Here is a 15,099-nt window from a genome sequence, read left to right as displayed (position 1 = left end):
GGTGCCACAACTGTGCTCTTGGTGGCCCAGGGCGTCATGCCTTTCAGCCATGCTGCCTGGCTGATAGCACTCAGGCTGCAAAGATCCTAGGGACGGGAGCTTTCCCTGTGTGTGAGCATGCATGTGTCTATGTGAGTGCGTGTGTGTTCGTGTACACATGTGCGTGCATTTGTATGTGAGTGTAGGTGTGTTTGCACATGTGTGTGTGTTTATTCACCTGTGTGCATGTACTGTGGCAGAGCTCCTGGGTGATCCCTTCTTTTCTCCTAAAGCTCTTTGACCACATCGTCTCCTGCATCTCTGACTTCCTGGACTACATGGGGATCAAAGGCCCCAGAATGCCGCTGGGCTTCACCTTCTCGTTCCCCTGCAAGCAGATGAGCTTGGACGCGGTAAGTGCCTCTGCCCCAGGCCTCAGATGGGCAGCACTGCGCCCTGCACCGAGCACTGAGCTCCAAGTCACCCAGAGGTGTCTGCGACTGGCCCGCGTGGCTTTATTTCACACTCTCCCTGTGTCCGAAGACCTCTCTCCTCTCCCTTGTCATCGAAAGCCAGCACCTCTCGGAAGCCTTCTGACCCCACAAATCAACATTGCTCCCCCCCCCAGCCCCTGCTCCTTTGAGGTTGCCTTGCTTATAAAGTCCCTGGCGGCCTCCTCTTTCTTTTCTGCTGGGCTGTAAGCACCCCGTGCAAGGGTCTGTCCCCCACCCACCACTCAGGGTCCCGTCTGGGGAGACAGTAAAGTTGGAACATGTGGGGTGAAAGTATCTGAGATCAGCGTGTGAACCCCTGTTATGTACTAAGTGCTGCCTACAGAGCAGAAAGGACCCACAGTCTAACGGAGACCCCACCCCCTTCCCCCAGCAAGTTGAGCTGAGGTGCGTGGGGCAGATGGGCAGCCAGTACTCCAGGCAGCAGGACACCAATTGTGCAAAGTCCCTGCGGCAAGACAGATCCTGACTTGTTGGAAAGGCCTCAGGTGGCTGTGTGTCACAGGAAGGGTGTGGCCTGGGAGGAGGTCCTGGAGGTGGCCTCTGGAGGTGGCTTCAGATTGCACAGGGCCTTCAGCCAGAGTTGAAGGCATGTGATCGGCTATTTTCGGAAAGCCAGGCCTGCCTTTGTAAGCCAGTTAATCACGTCTGATTTCTCCTTCACCCGCCCCGTAAAGCCCCGGCCCTGATCCAGGCGAACTGCTTTTCACACACAGGTCTGGGTGACATTGGAAGGAGGATCCCTTATACCAGTGCTTCTCATCCTGTGGGTCGCAACCCCTCTGGGGTCCGACAACCCTTTCATAGGGGTTGCCCGATTCATAACAGGAGCAGAATTACAGTTATGAAGTAGCAACGAAAATAATGTTATGGTTGGGGGTCACCACAACATGAGGAACTGTATGAAAGGGCTGCAGCATGAGGACAGCTGAGAGCCACTGCCTTATGCGGTCACCTTTTAGTCATCGTAGTGGGCACACACTGAGTGTCCCGTTCCCCCCCACCCCGCCCCCCCCAAGTTCAAGCCTAAAGAGTCTACCACTGGAAATAGACATTCCTTCATGGGTGCCATTGGGGGAACTGGTCAGTTATCCTAAGGACCAAGAATCAGAATCACACTGTCACTTGCTGGGTGAACTTGGGCACATCCACTTTCTCTGTCCACGAAGTAGGCTTGTAACCAGACCGGTGTGGGGACCGTGGGGGTGGGGCCGTGGAATGTGGTGACAGTTGGTTCTGAGCAGCAGCATAGGCCTCTCAGCAGGTGTCCGCTGAGGATGGAGGGGCCAGGGTTTGCATGCTGCCTAATGACACCTGGCTTGCCTTTCATTTGTTCAGGGTATTTTGATTACCTGGACAAAGGGTTTTAAAGCGACTGACTGTGTGGGGCACGATGTAGCCACCTTACTGAGGGATGCGGTCAGAAGGAGAGAGGTAAGCTAAAGTAAAATCTTTCTTTTCCCCCATCTTTATTTTGGGGGGGAGGGGACGCCACAGAAATTGTGCTTGTTGGTTACAGAGCTTGTTGGTTATCAGGGCCTCCACTTGCTCACTCTCTTGCCAGCAATAAACCTTTATCTCGTTCAAGATCCTTTTTAAAGGGCCCCCAAGCCCAGATTCACACATATTAACCCAAGAGCCTGGCCTGGCCCCACCTTTAGGCTGCGTTGCTAGGCATTGACCTTGGGGGCTCTGCCCTTGACTGTCAGCAGTTTCACGCTAGACATGGCTGCTCTCTAACCAGGATGGACAAAGACAAAAAGAAGACCCTCCATAATCACGTTAGAACTCCAAACACTGCACACACACACCCTCTGGGCTGATACAAATGATTGCTTTTGCCTGACCAATGACAGCTCGAGCCTGGCTTTATCCCCTGGCTTCCAGAGACAGTTAATGAAGGCACTCAATCATGTACCATTGCCCTGCCTGCTCTTCTGTGGCTCCAAGCCGGAGCAAAGCCCGCTTTCTCTGAGCACAGCAACACGGGCCCAAATCTGTGGTGTCGTGGTTACAAGTTGGGCTATGACTCTCAAGGTCACCAGTTCGAAACCACCAGCTGCTCTGAGGAGAAAGACTGGGCTTTCTACTCGAGTAAACAGTTGCAGTCTCGGAAACTCAAAGGGGCAGCTCTCCCCTGTCCTGTAGGGTCTCTGTGAGTCGGCAGAGAGTTTGATTTGTTTTCCGACTGAGGTTTCCCACAGGGCCCCCTGGCGTGCGTCCTCCCACAGACCCACCTTCCTTCCCCTGTGTTTCTGGTGGTCTGGCAGGAGAACATTAACAAAGTATAACGTGAAAAAAATGCCAGCATTTAACTCAGCCCATTACTTAAGGAGAGCTGCAGTAGGAAGCAGAAACAAACAAGTCAGATCAAAGAGCAGACAAATAGGCCACCAGGATGCTGAAAGGAACGTGTTTGAGACAGGACTTGATGGGGGAGCCATCTCACCTCCACCTGCAAAGTTTATTTGCATCTCTTTGGAGAAGATATGTTCTATTGCTCTCAGTTTTCTACAACTGAAAACATTTTAGGATAGGCCAAAAGCATTAAAAGGCTTGCGTAGTTTTAGCCTCAGAGAGCCTGGGAAGATAAGCTAGTTCACAGCTAGATTTCGTTCAGAAGATGCCGCTGGTCCATTTTGGCTCATTTTTCAAATTTAATGTTAATGTGTATTCTTCCGGCTTGCTTTACACACATATACACATGCAGGTGTTTTGTTGGTTTGCTTTTGTTTTTTTAAGATAGGAATATGTGTTACAACTTGCTCTTGTCCTTTAACACGATACTTTTTTCTTGGCCCTCACTGCTTGGAGATGAACTTCCCTCTTTTTCCCACCTGCACAGGGTGCCTGAACCCTGGTTTCCACGACGTGGATTGATCTGTGCTTGGGTCGCTGCCTCTCTGTGGCTCTTGCGAGATAGGCTACATTGCACGGCCATGCCATGCACCCTGGTGCCTCAGCAATGGTCATTTCTGAAGAACCCATTCTAAGAAATGGCTGAGCTGTTTCTCTTTTGCCCACTGAAAAAGCGTCAATGCTTTAAACTCAAATTGGACGTTACTATTTGGAACTCGGTGGCTCTTGTCTTTTTCTTCATTCGATGACCCGTCCTGACTGCCATCTGTGAAACGGGTAGGCTACTTGCCCTGCCCTAGGCCTCAGTGTCGCCAGACGCCGTTAGTGGCAGGCATTGGTGAGGAGCGTTTGGAAGCACCACTCCGTCTGCTCCGGCAGCTCTCTGCCTGGTGTGTAGAGTTGTCTCTGCCCCGAACTTATGCTCCTTTCTTTCCCAAGGAATTTGATGTGGATGTGGTCGCGGTGGTCAACGACACGGTGGGCACCATGATGACCTGCGCCTACGAGGAGCCCACCTGTGAGGTCGGACTCATCGTAGGTAGGTGCCCTGGAAGGCGAGCTTTCCTGCTTGGAGGGCTTTGGCTCAGCAGCGTGCGTGCGCGCGTGTGTGCGTGCGTGTATGTTGCCAATGTGTGTTATTCGTGGGTGGGATTCTGTGATCAGATTACCAAACACTGTTCTCCCCCAGAGCGAGGTTCCAGAGGGAGTGAAGGGTTGGGGAGAGGGGCACCTGAAGCTGGCAGGCCAGCAGGGTGAGTAAGGCCCTTGGTGCTTGAATGTCCTCTCGATGTGCTCACAGCTGCAAAGGGAGGGACAGAGAGTGGAGTGTAGGACAACAGTCAGCCACTTCACTGTGTACATATTTGTTCTCCCAGGCCTTTAGTTCATGTGATGTCAGTGTAGTCGACGGTTGCTGAGTTTATACTTCAGTAGTGACAGAAGAAGTCAGGAAGGTCGGGTTTTAACATCACTAGTTAAGGGCTGCTAAAGTCGCAGCCTATTAGTATAAAGTGCATCAGGTGAGTGCAAAAAAAAGGAGGCTCAGAAGGAAACGTGGATCTAGGGAGCGACATCCGTGGGAGACATAGCCTTCGTGACTCAAGGAAAGAGAAACCACTCACCAAACTGCCCCTAAAGGGACCTAGTATTTGCATGGCAGTATTTTCCCTAATAGGATTGAAGCTTTTAATCAGACAGATGCCCACATGAGCTGCTTATTTTGTTATTAAAAACTCGGCTTGGAGGGAAATCCATAGGGTTCCGAAGCACCAGAGACACTAACTTCAGCTCCCAGTTCCTCTTGCCTCGGCGGCCAGTGCGACACCAGCAGGCTGAGTTCTGGTGTGGGGAGGCCCCCTGGCTTACAATCGCAGTCACTGATAATGAGTGCCATTGTGCGTGAGCAGCCTTTGTCTGCAAGGGTCCCAGCCAGTGATGTGGGTCCGCTAGCGCTTGTCCACTCTGCAGGCCACTTTTGCATTTTGAACCCATTCCCAGACTGAGGCTAGAGAGCATCTAATTCCTGAGGCATATTGATTTGGGAAACCATTTGTCCAGTTGGTCCTGTTCCTGGTGTCAGAGGATGCTGGGAAAAGGCCAATATCCGCAGGCCCTACTGCGTGTCAGGAGGTGGGGACGAGCCCCAGCAAACCAGGGCAGGCCAGGGAAACCCTGTCACCCACCCAGGGCTCACTCAGCACCACTGTGAGACAAAGCAAAAGGGGACTTCTTTACTGGGGGTGATCCAGTGTGGGGGGGGGGGGCAGCTCTGGGAAAATATGCACCAAAAGTAAATTGAGAGGCCAGTCTGTTTAACCGAGTGTGTGTTGGGGCAGTTAGGGTTCTTTGGCGGAGAAATGGCTTATTGGACCTTCTCACGCTCACACGTGTGAGTCGGCCTGGGGCTCTTTCCAGTGACTGTCCCGTGACCCAGTTATTTTAGACTGGGCTGTGGCGGGCTGATTTCCCTGCAGGGAGAGGGTTTGAAAGGGCCAGGTTGTCGGGAGGGAAAGTACAGGGTAACCATGACAGCAGATGAGCTGTGAATCTATTGCAACACCTCTAGGAGCCGAAGAGGGGAGCCCAGGTGGTGTAGTGGTTACACATTGAGCCCAGACCCTCAGGGTCAGCAGTTCAAAACCACCTGCAGCTCCGAGGGGAAAAAGAGTGGGCTTTCTACGCCTGTAACCCGTCTCAGTCTGCGATACCCACAGGGGCCGCGATGAGTCGGCGTAGAGTCGATGGCAGTGAGTTTGGTTTGGGTGGCCCACGAGCAGGAGCCTGTGCTGCCTGTGGAATTTACAGAGTCACGCTGGCTAAGCAGGTAGGAGGGAGTGGTCACTGACGGTGCCTTCCGGAAACACATCTGGCTCCGAGTTCCCAAGGGGGGCAGGCGAGTGCTGTTCGTCTTTTGTTTTGCAAAGGAGTCTCCGCCCAGCCCCTCCCCCGCAGAGGCTTAGGCCTGAAATGCAAAGCCAGGGTGACACAGCACATTCTCCTGCTGTGCCGGGTAGCGGCGGGATTAGGCTTCCTGTTGGCCAGCCCTGTTGTTGGGCAGGGAGATGGACGGATGGGGCCTCCTGCCGGAGACCCCCCTCTGTTTCACACTGAGTGAGAGGGGCCTGGAGAACAAAAGGAAACAGCCCTGTTCCACCACCCAGGTGCCATTGAACTCTGAGTTTTCAAGGACAGTGAACCCCCCACGATGGGGGGAGTATGCTTGTGTCCCCCACTGAAAGATGGAATTCTGCCTCCCACTTGGGGTGGACCAGCAGTACCCCGGGGACTTGCACATCCAGCGTGGCCTGTGGATGGGGGGCATGGACATCACCTGGCCACACCCTGTACCTCCTGAGGCCTCCAGGCCAGATAGCGGCACCCCCCCCCCAACTCTGCTTCTGCAGGTGATTCTTGTGGAAACACCAAGACCCCTAGCTTAGTTGGTTAGTTTTCATTTCCAACCATTCAGTGAGCCAAGTCTGATGGTCACAAGCTTGGATATCAATGGCAAATAAAACTAATATAGAATGTTCCAGATGCTTCTCAAGTTTCTCTACAGACCTCCTCCTGGGTCCCACACAGCCCAGCACCCCCCTCCGAGAGGAGCCTTGCTCTTGGGGTGTGGGGAATAAAAACCAGAGGGGTCCTGAACCCCTGGACAATGAGTGCCAGCCTGTATGTGCCCGGTGGGGGCACACTCACAAATGTTTGCTTTTCTTGGGAGAATCTTCAGAGTTTAGAGGACTCGTTGCCCAAAACAGAACCTGTTACTGCCTGAGAAAGGCCCACCTGTGCTCAGGTGTGCTGAGCTTCCAAAACCACTGCAGGCTCTTTGGGAAACAGGCAGGGGAGCGGGCTGGAGCAGCTGGGAAGAAAGCACGCTGTCCAGCTGAGCCCATCCTGGCGGCCTGTTTGGCCGGAGGAGAGCAGCAAGGTGTCGGGGCCTTTTACTTTGCAGACTCAAATACCCAAGCCGCTCTTCTGAGGCACCTCGGCGTGCATTTGCTATAGGGTACAAGAGTGACCCCAAATCGCAAACTCAACTTAAGGGGAACCATTTATTAAGGAAAAGCTTAGGGCACCGCCTCTGGATGAGAGAGCCCATGAGCTGGAGGCCGTAACAACACCCCAGAGTTTTCAGAGAGTCAGAGACTCAAAAAGACCTGGGCGGGAAGAGAAAGGGACATGGAGCTGCTTGGTCAGGCCGATCATTAGACCAGTCAGTGCCAGGCGGGCTGCAGAGTCGGGGACTGGCCGAGCTTGAGCTGCGAACTGCGTTCCACCCAAGAGCTCACGAGGTTGGTCCACGACCGAGGGGTGGTCTAGCCAAGGTAGGTGCGGCATGCGACTCGTGACTGGATGACCTGTGTGTGGCAGCCTCCTTCAAGGACACACTCTGGCATGCCTCCCAGAGACTGCCCCTCCCCGGGCTCCTGAGAGCGGGGAGGTGATCCATTTTCCTGTGCCCTCTGCCTGTTCACATTCATGGTTCCTGAGCTGAAGGAATTCAGCGGAGGCTCAGTCCCCGGGGGACCCTGCACCTGCACTGGGGCTTTCGTTGTCCTCCAGAGCCCTCCTCAGAACACAAGCCCGGCACTGCTTGAGCCTGCCGACGCTTCCAGCGCGCCAAGCACTCAGCCGTTTACTCCACTCAGGGCGCCACGACCACAGACAGGCCCGGATATGGACATATCTCCGTGTGCGTATCCACATAGATCTGTATGCTTACATACATGCGCATCACATACCTACCTAAGTAGTGGGTGCACAGATACTGATACAGCCGTACCAACGGAGGAGGACGTTCAGCAAGAGAAGGAAATGAGCCTTCGGGGCCCAGAAAGACCTGGGGAACCTTAAGTACGGATTGCTCAGGGAAACCAAGCCAGTCTGAGCAAGCTCCTGACCGCATGACTCCACTGACAGGACACCCAGGCAGGAGTAGGCAGCACTGTAGAGCTAAGAGTGGCTGCCAGGGGGTTGAGGAAGTGGGTGGGGCACAGGGCATTTGGGGACAGTGTCAGTATTCTTTGTGTGACCATAATGGTAGATAGCTCCCTGACAGTCCAGTGACTACAACCCAGAGTGAGCCCTGCTGGGTGAGCTGTGGCCCTGTTAATGTAGTTACAATCTATCAACAGTGGTTCCTGAATCATAACAAATATACCAAAATGCGAGATGTAAGTATAGGAGAAACAAGCATTAAATAAAAGGCATATTAAATAAGAATAATGGAAATGATAGGGGAGCAGGAGTATGGGAACTGCACTTACTGTACTTCCCCCCCCCCCCAACCTAAAATTTGTTCCCAAAAGTAAAAAGCTATTTTGAACAACATACCTGTCTGGCCTTCCAGGCTCCTGGCCCAGACCCAGCCACAGGTCTCCCTGCACTCGGAGGCCCGGCCCTTGATCTCCCGCCTCTGTGTTTCAGGAACGGGCAGCAACGCATGCTACATGGAAGAAATGAAGAACATTGAGACGGTGCCAGGGACCGACGGGCGAATGTGTATCAACATGGAATGGGGGGCCTTCGGGGACAACGGGTGTCTGGATGATATTAGAACAAATTATGATCGACTGGTGGATGAATATTCCCTGAACTCTGGGAAGCAGAGGTAATTCTGTCTGGCGGAGGAGATGCATGAGGGAGGGGTCCGCGCCAGTCTGTGGGGAGAGTGTTCACTTTGTCTTTCAGGGTGGAAGGAGTTTCTAGTGGGAATGGGGCGTGCATAGTCTTGGAGATTGGCCCCTGGAGGTCCTTGCTTCACTTCCCGGCCATGGCTTGTTGGCCTGAGGACAGGCAAGAACCGGTGAGGCCGGTCGCTGCATGGTACCAGATGTGGGTGATTGGCACCACCTCTGCCCTAGGGAAATTCCCAGAGAGCAGTGCGCCGGGGAATACACCGCTTCCCTCAGAGACCTCTTTTATCCTGCACAACTAAGTTTGTTTCTTAATCTTTGAAACCTCTTGCTCAGGGGGGGTTTTATTACTGTTTTTGGTTGTGGGGGGTGGTGGTGGTGGGTGTGTGTGTGTGTGTGTGTGTGTGTGTGTGTGTGTGTGTGTGTGAGAGAGAGAGAGAGAGAGAGAGAAGGCTTTCTACCCTTGTAAAGAATTAAAGTCTTGGAAACCCGCAGGGGCAGTTCTGTCCTGCCCTGCAGTGTCACTACTAGTGAGTTGAGTTGTTTGAGCTGCTCAGGTAGAATGAGGAGGTAGGTGGGGGTAAGACCTGGGAGTGCCAACCTGGGTCACAGCCACTCCCCTTTCCCAGGTCATCCTTCCTGGTGATCCTCCTCTGCCATCTAGTGGTTGTTTGGAGTTTTGCAGTGCAGGTCCTATGCTGTGCCCATAGGCTCTCAGGCCTCCTTGGGCCTTGGGAATCACACCACCACCTGTATAGCGGGAACAAGCTTTCTCTCCCCTGCCCCCCGCCCCACCCTCACCCAAGCAGAAAGAAGATCTAAGACAGCCACATCACGTTGTTTGCCAGCCACATCACGATTTGTGCCTTATTAAACCCCCACCCCATGCTGTTTATTCGTCTACTGTTCTTCAAATAAGTTGGTATTCTTTATTTAAATTTAATGCGGGTAGGAGACCCAATATTACTATAAATGGACGGAAACCATAAAATGAATATAGTGAAGACCCAACCACTGAACCCCACTGCCTCTGACTCACAGTGACCCGCTGAGCAGTGGTTCTTCACCTTCCTAAGCCGCGACCCTTTCATACAGTTCCTCATGTTGTGGTGACCCCCCACAAACATAACATTATTTTCGTTGCTACTTCATCACTAATGTTGCTACTGTTAGGAATCAGGTGACCCCCGTGAAAGGGGGCGCGACCCACAGGTTGAGAACCGCTGCTCTGTCGGGTTTCCCAGACTGCACACAGCTTTATAGATTCACAGCCTCATGTTCCTCCTAAGGAGCGGCTTTTGTGGGTTTCAACCACCAACCTTGTGGTTAGTGGCCCAATGCCCAGCTCACAGCGCTACCAAATATACCGAGCAACCAACGGTGGGATTAAGTTCTGCCTAGATGCGACTGCTTGCCCCAGACTCTAAACCAAGACCCCCGGCTGAGTAAAGGGAGAGGAGCAGCGGGTTTGGCCTATCAGCTCCAAGCTGCGGCTTCTGGGTGCAGCCAGGCGGGTTGAGAGGACCCCCGGATGCCCTGCCATGCTTTTCCGTGAGCAACAGTGGGGTCTGGCTGCTGGTCGGACACTGGGCTTGGATGCACGCACGGAAACATCTAACTCCCTGTCCGGAAAGGGCAAGTTCCAAGAACAGGTTGGCCTCAGGTGTGTCATGACTTTGGAGTTCTCCAGCCAGCTTGGTCCTGCCACCCTGCCGTGTCTTTACCAGAACTGTGGGTTTTTGTAAAAACTTTCCAGATGTCTGAGATTACTTCCTCTCCTCCCTCTTTCCTTCCCCTCAACCCACTCCCATTCCTTGTCCCCTGTAAGAGGCAGCCTGTTTGTCTGCTTGCACTGCAGCAGTAATTGTGCATTTACTGAGATTTGCGGGGACCTTGGGGAATCCAAAGCGGAACGAGACCCTCAGCCGTGCCCCGTGGGGTTTTCTGAGAAGTAGAAAAGAGAGGCAGTGGGCCCGGATGTTGTGAAGGCCAAGAAGGACAGGGCTTTAGGGAGGTGTGACCCGGCCTGGAGAGGAATGGCCCCTTTGGGGAGGTGACCCTGGAGCTGAGGCGCTGGAGTGGGGTCTAGCCAGGTGTGGGTCAGGAAGTTCGGTGAGGAGGAGACTGGCCAGCCTTGGACTTGGATTTGCTTCTGGTTTGGGTGGGCGACAAGGCTGCGGGTCTCCCAGTTCTTCCCCACCTGGCGGGGCAGGAGACGTGGGACCCTGGAGGCCGAGGGGCTGGCAGCGCAGGCCGGCCCTCACAGACACCCTCCGGCTTTGGTTTGCAGGTTTGAGAAGATGATCAGTGGCATGTACCTGGGCGAGATCGTGCGCAACATCCTGATCGACTTCACCAAGAAGGGCTTTCTCTTCCGGGGGCAGATCTCGGAGACCCTGAAGACGAGGGGCATCTTTGAGACCAAGTTTCTCTCTCAGATCGAGAGGTGAGCAGCCCACCCTGCCGGTGCTTCCCGAGGGGAGGGGCTTGGGGGGCAGGTTTGGGGCTTTGTGAGGGAGTTGTCAGGCCCTGACTCGTTTGAAAGCACAAGTGCACAGTGGTTACATGCACTCCATTCTTGGGCAGTAAAGGGACATTAAAGGAGCCTGCTAGCGCACAGGGTTAAGCGCCCAGCTTGGACTGGCTGCTCTGTGGGAGAGACCCCATGATCAGCTTCCATGACCACCTAGAAAATGCTGTGGAATCCAACCCTCTGCCACACGGGGGCGCTGTGTCAAAACCGCTGTGTCGAAAAAGGAGCGTTAGAAATAATGTTTAGATATTTGTGTCGGAGGGTCATTGAGTCAGACAGAGGCCAGAACCACTGCCTATTGCCACCCCTACCCCTACCCCCTATCCACCAGAAAGGTACCTTTGGGTACCTTTTCACCCAGCACTCGCCTGATGAAACTTCCGCCTGGAGGCCTGGGCTGAGGGGCAGCACTTGGGGTGTGGATGGGGGCGGGGGCTGGATGGATCAGCTCAGGGGCCATGCCAGGTGCATGCAGCTGTGGTCAGGATATGAATGATCCCCTGGCTCCATTCTCTCTTCCACCCAGATGGAGCAGACAGTTCATTTGAGAAAGCAGAAACTATGCATTAGACCCCTCAGAAGAAATTAGCAGTGAATAGATTTCTGCTCCCTGGGTGGGGAAGCTATCTCTAAGCCTAAACAGGACAGACAGAAATCATAAAATAAAAACGACCACCTTATTCAGCTGCATTATCATGCAAGCGCCTGTCAATTTAATTTTTAAAACTTAACAGACATTGAATCTGTTCTGACCTCTAGGACAAACTTGAACCGTCCCCGTGGATTTTTTTATGGAAGCAGACAGCCTCGTCTTTCTCCCAAGGTGCATCTGATGGCTTTGAACTGCAGGCTTTGTGGTTAGCAGCCCAGCATGTAACCCACGACACCACCAGGGCTCGTTAATTTGTACATTAGAGAAAGGAGAAAGGGTCATCAAACGTAAAAGACAAAGGGCTACGGAGGAAAGCGCTGGCATCATGGGGACCGATCACAGGGCACACCCTTGGTGCGGCTGGTCGCTCTGGGCTAGATTTGGGACCCTGCTCAGTCCTGCTGGCCTTGTGCCTTAAGGGAGCGGCTTGATTTCTCTTGGCCTCAGTTTCCTCGTCTTTAGCTGGGGATAATCACACGTGCATATTTGGTTGTTAGGGGGAATACGTGAGCGGACGTGTGTAAAGTGGCTGTCATGTAGAAAGCCCTCACAAATGACAGCTGCTCTTGTCCTCCTCGTCCTCGTAACTGTTTGCCGTTGATGTCCTGACTGTCATCGTCCTTTTCAATTCAATCAGACAGAGAGAGCGAGCTTGGGGACACAATAGGAAGTTCAGATGGGAGGTCATTCTTACCAGCCAGAAACTAAACTTTGTGTAATGCCACCCTTCTCCCATCGACTGGTCAGAAGTTCTTCAGAGTGGTCATTTCCCGTGGGCAGAGGTGTGCGGGCCAAGGAGAGCTGAACAAGGAGCCCAGCACAGGACACTGCGGCAGAGCGTGAATTGAGACCCGTCCGCTCATAGCAACCTTCTGGGAAAGCCTAGACCTGCTGCTGAGGGTTTGAGGCTGTACATTTTTATGGGAACCGAAAACCTCTAGTGGGGTCGAACCGCCAACCTCCTGCTTAGCAGGCAAGTTACTCAAGGCACCTGGCCAAGTGAGTCGAAAGCCTTTGACCCAGCATGGCGCCCTAAGGGACAAGGAAGGAGCTGCCCCGAGACGTAAACTCGGCGCATTGTTTTGTTTTAGCAGATGAGGTGGCAGGCCCTTTACATTTCCCCAAATTGTCTGAACCAATCAGAGTTCACGGTGCACTCGGAACGGCACTCCAGGGATCCCAAGGCTGCTCTTACCGAATACGTAACCCCTGCAAAAGCGGGGACCCGGGTTAGGCGGAGACCTGCCTGAGAGGGAACCGCCTCTGGTTTCCCCAGTGAGAAAGCAGTGGGACGGGCTGAGATGGCACCCAGTCAGGCAGGAAACTCGCATGATCCTGAAAACAAGACAAACCGGGAGCTCCGGCTCTTGCTGTGCTGAAGGGCTGGGGACTTGCTGGGACATCCCAAGTGGGAGGTGCCGAGGGGCTGTGACAAAGGAAGACCTGCCAGGAGATGGATGGACACAGTGGCTCCAGCCCGGGGCTCAGGCACAGGAACAGTGGTGAGGGGGACGCAGGACCAGGCCGTGCTTCCTTCTGTTGTGCAGAGGGTCCCGACGGGTTGGGACCGACTAGATGGCACCTAACCACCACAGCACCCAGTAGGAAACAGATCGAGAGGAAAGGATGTATGAAGGACGATTCCGCTTGCGAGCCCTCGTCCCGCAGCACTCTGCTTTACGACGTGGCAAAGACCGCTGGGAGGGGGAGGCATGACCATGCTTGTTCCTGGGTGTTGGGAGGATGGATCATTTTAATGCTCCAGTTTCTAGTTGCCTTGACTTGCCAACATGTCTACACCTTAACACATAATGCTTCTGGGAGCACGAACAAAGCAAATGTTGTTTTGAAGGGGAACCATGCCCCCACTGCTCCTCGGGGTGAGGACTCTGATTTGGGGCTCTGCTCTCGTCCCGCTCCATCCAACCCCCCTGGCTTTTGTTCACTGCAGTGACCGGTTGGCGCTGCTCCAGGTCCGGGCCATCCTCCAGCAGCTGGGACTGAACAGCACCTGCGACGACAGTATTCTCGTGAAGACCGTGTGTGGGGTCGTGTCCAGGCGGGCCGCGCAGCTGTGTGGCGCAGGCATGGCTGCCGTGGTGGATAAGATCCGTGAGAACAGGGGGCTGGACCATCTGAATGTCACTGTGGGAGTGGATGGGACCCTCTTCAAGCTTCATCCACAGTAAGTGGCTTCATGGGTTTGGGTAAGAGAAGCAGCTTCCCTGGTAGCAGGAGGTGACCCCTCCTCCCGGTCCTTCTGGGTCCTCATGGGTCCATTAGTCCGGCCTGGGCATAGGGCCATAGGCACAGTGAGGGGGAGGGGGTTGTGGGTGGGCCTGGCTAGCTGCAACTTGGCTGAAGTCTGTGCTTGGTTAGTGGGGAGAGCGAGTGACGGAGGCAGAAGGAGGGCGCATTGGGCTGTTGCTGTTGTTGAGACGTGGAAGGGCAGGGAAGGGGTGGGAAGTACCCACGGGCACCTAGATGCCAGTGGCTGAGGTCACCCCACACCCCATGCCAGAGAAGGACACACACTCTTTGATCTGCTGCATGTCCCAAAGCATGGCTCTGAGCTGTTGAGAGACCATACACCTTCTCTCCCAAACGGGGGTGCTTGTGCCAAGGAGAGGGCTACTCCTCATCGCTGCCAGGGGGCAGAGGCCCTCTGGAACCATCTCAGGCAAGCAGGGCCGGATGGCATCCTCCCGACAAGCAGCTTCACCCAACTCCATGTAAAGCGACACCTGCTGTCATGGCCAGGCTTTGGTACGGAACCATCCTGCTTCTTCCCCGCCTGTCTCTCTACTGGTCGCCCGCTGTCCTCACCCTCCTGAGGCAGCGTGTGGGATAGTCTCAGCATCCATCTCAGCACTGACAGTCACAGGCTCGTGCCCTTGCTTGCTCTCGGCAGAGCCTCGCCGCCTCATCTCTCACAGGGATGCTGGTGGTCCCTGAAGCGTGTGTACATCATGTACAGAGCTCCTCAGAAAGCCAAACTCACTCCCACCGGGCAGGCCTGACTCAGAGCCACCCTACCGGACAAAGGAGCCCGGCCCCTGCGGATTCCTGAGACTATCACGCATTAGGGGAGTGGAGCGCTCTCTCTTCCTCCTGCGGAGCAGCTGGTGGTTTCAAACTGCTGACCTGGCAGTTAGCAGCCCAACTCGTAACCCTCTACGCCACTCAGGCTCTTGTCATCGGGCACCTCAGTAAATGGCTGTTACAACCTCCTCGATCCCCATCTCCCCGAGAATCTCTGCTGGGTCCTCTCTTACGTCTTAACTGCACAATGCCAGTGCAGAGTGTCACTTGGCACTTCTTACTAGCGTTGTCCTGCCCGGGTAGGGGGTGGGTGGGGGGGGTGAGCTGAGCATCGCAGAGGGACTGCAGCTGGAATGGAGTGTGTTCCTGACTGGTCCAGGA

The 15,099-nt window shown here is 54.3% G+C and overlaps 1 protein-coding gene across 1 annotated transcript in view; it reads left to right on the top strand.

The window, feature by feature from the left end:
• HK1 (hexokinase 1) overlaps positions 1-15,099 on the top strand; it is a 68,693-nt gene that overhangs the window by 52,035 nt on the left and 1,559 nt on the right. Inside the window, exons 12-17 of the mRNA XM_075534449.1 lie at positions 273-392; positions 1,830-1,925; positions 3,789-3,888; positions 8,283-8,466; positions 10,782-10,937; positions 13,628-13,861. Of these exons, the coding sequence (XP_075390564.1) occupies positions 273-392; positions 1,830-1,925; positions 3,789-3,888; positions 8,283-8,466; positions 10,782-10,937; positions 13,628-13,861 (890 nt within the window). The remainder of the gene's footprint in view (positions 1-272; positions 393-1,829; positions 1,926-3,788; positions 3,889-8,282; positions 8,467-10,781; positions 10,938-13,627; positions 13,862-15,099) is intronic.

The sequence above is a fragment of the Tenrec ecaudatus genome, chromosome 16 (assembly GCF_050624435.1).
Source record: "Tenrec ecaudatus isolate mTenEca1 chromosome 16, mTenEca1.hap1, whole genome shotgun sequence".
Classification (NCBI taxonomy): domain Eukaryota; kingdom Metazoa; phylum Chordata; class Mammalia; order Afrosoricida; family Tenrecidae; genus Tenrec; species Tenrec ecaudatus.
This window is presented reverse-complemented; position numbering and strand designations above follow the sequence as displayed.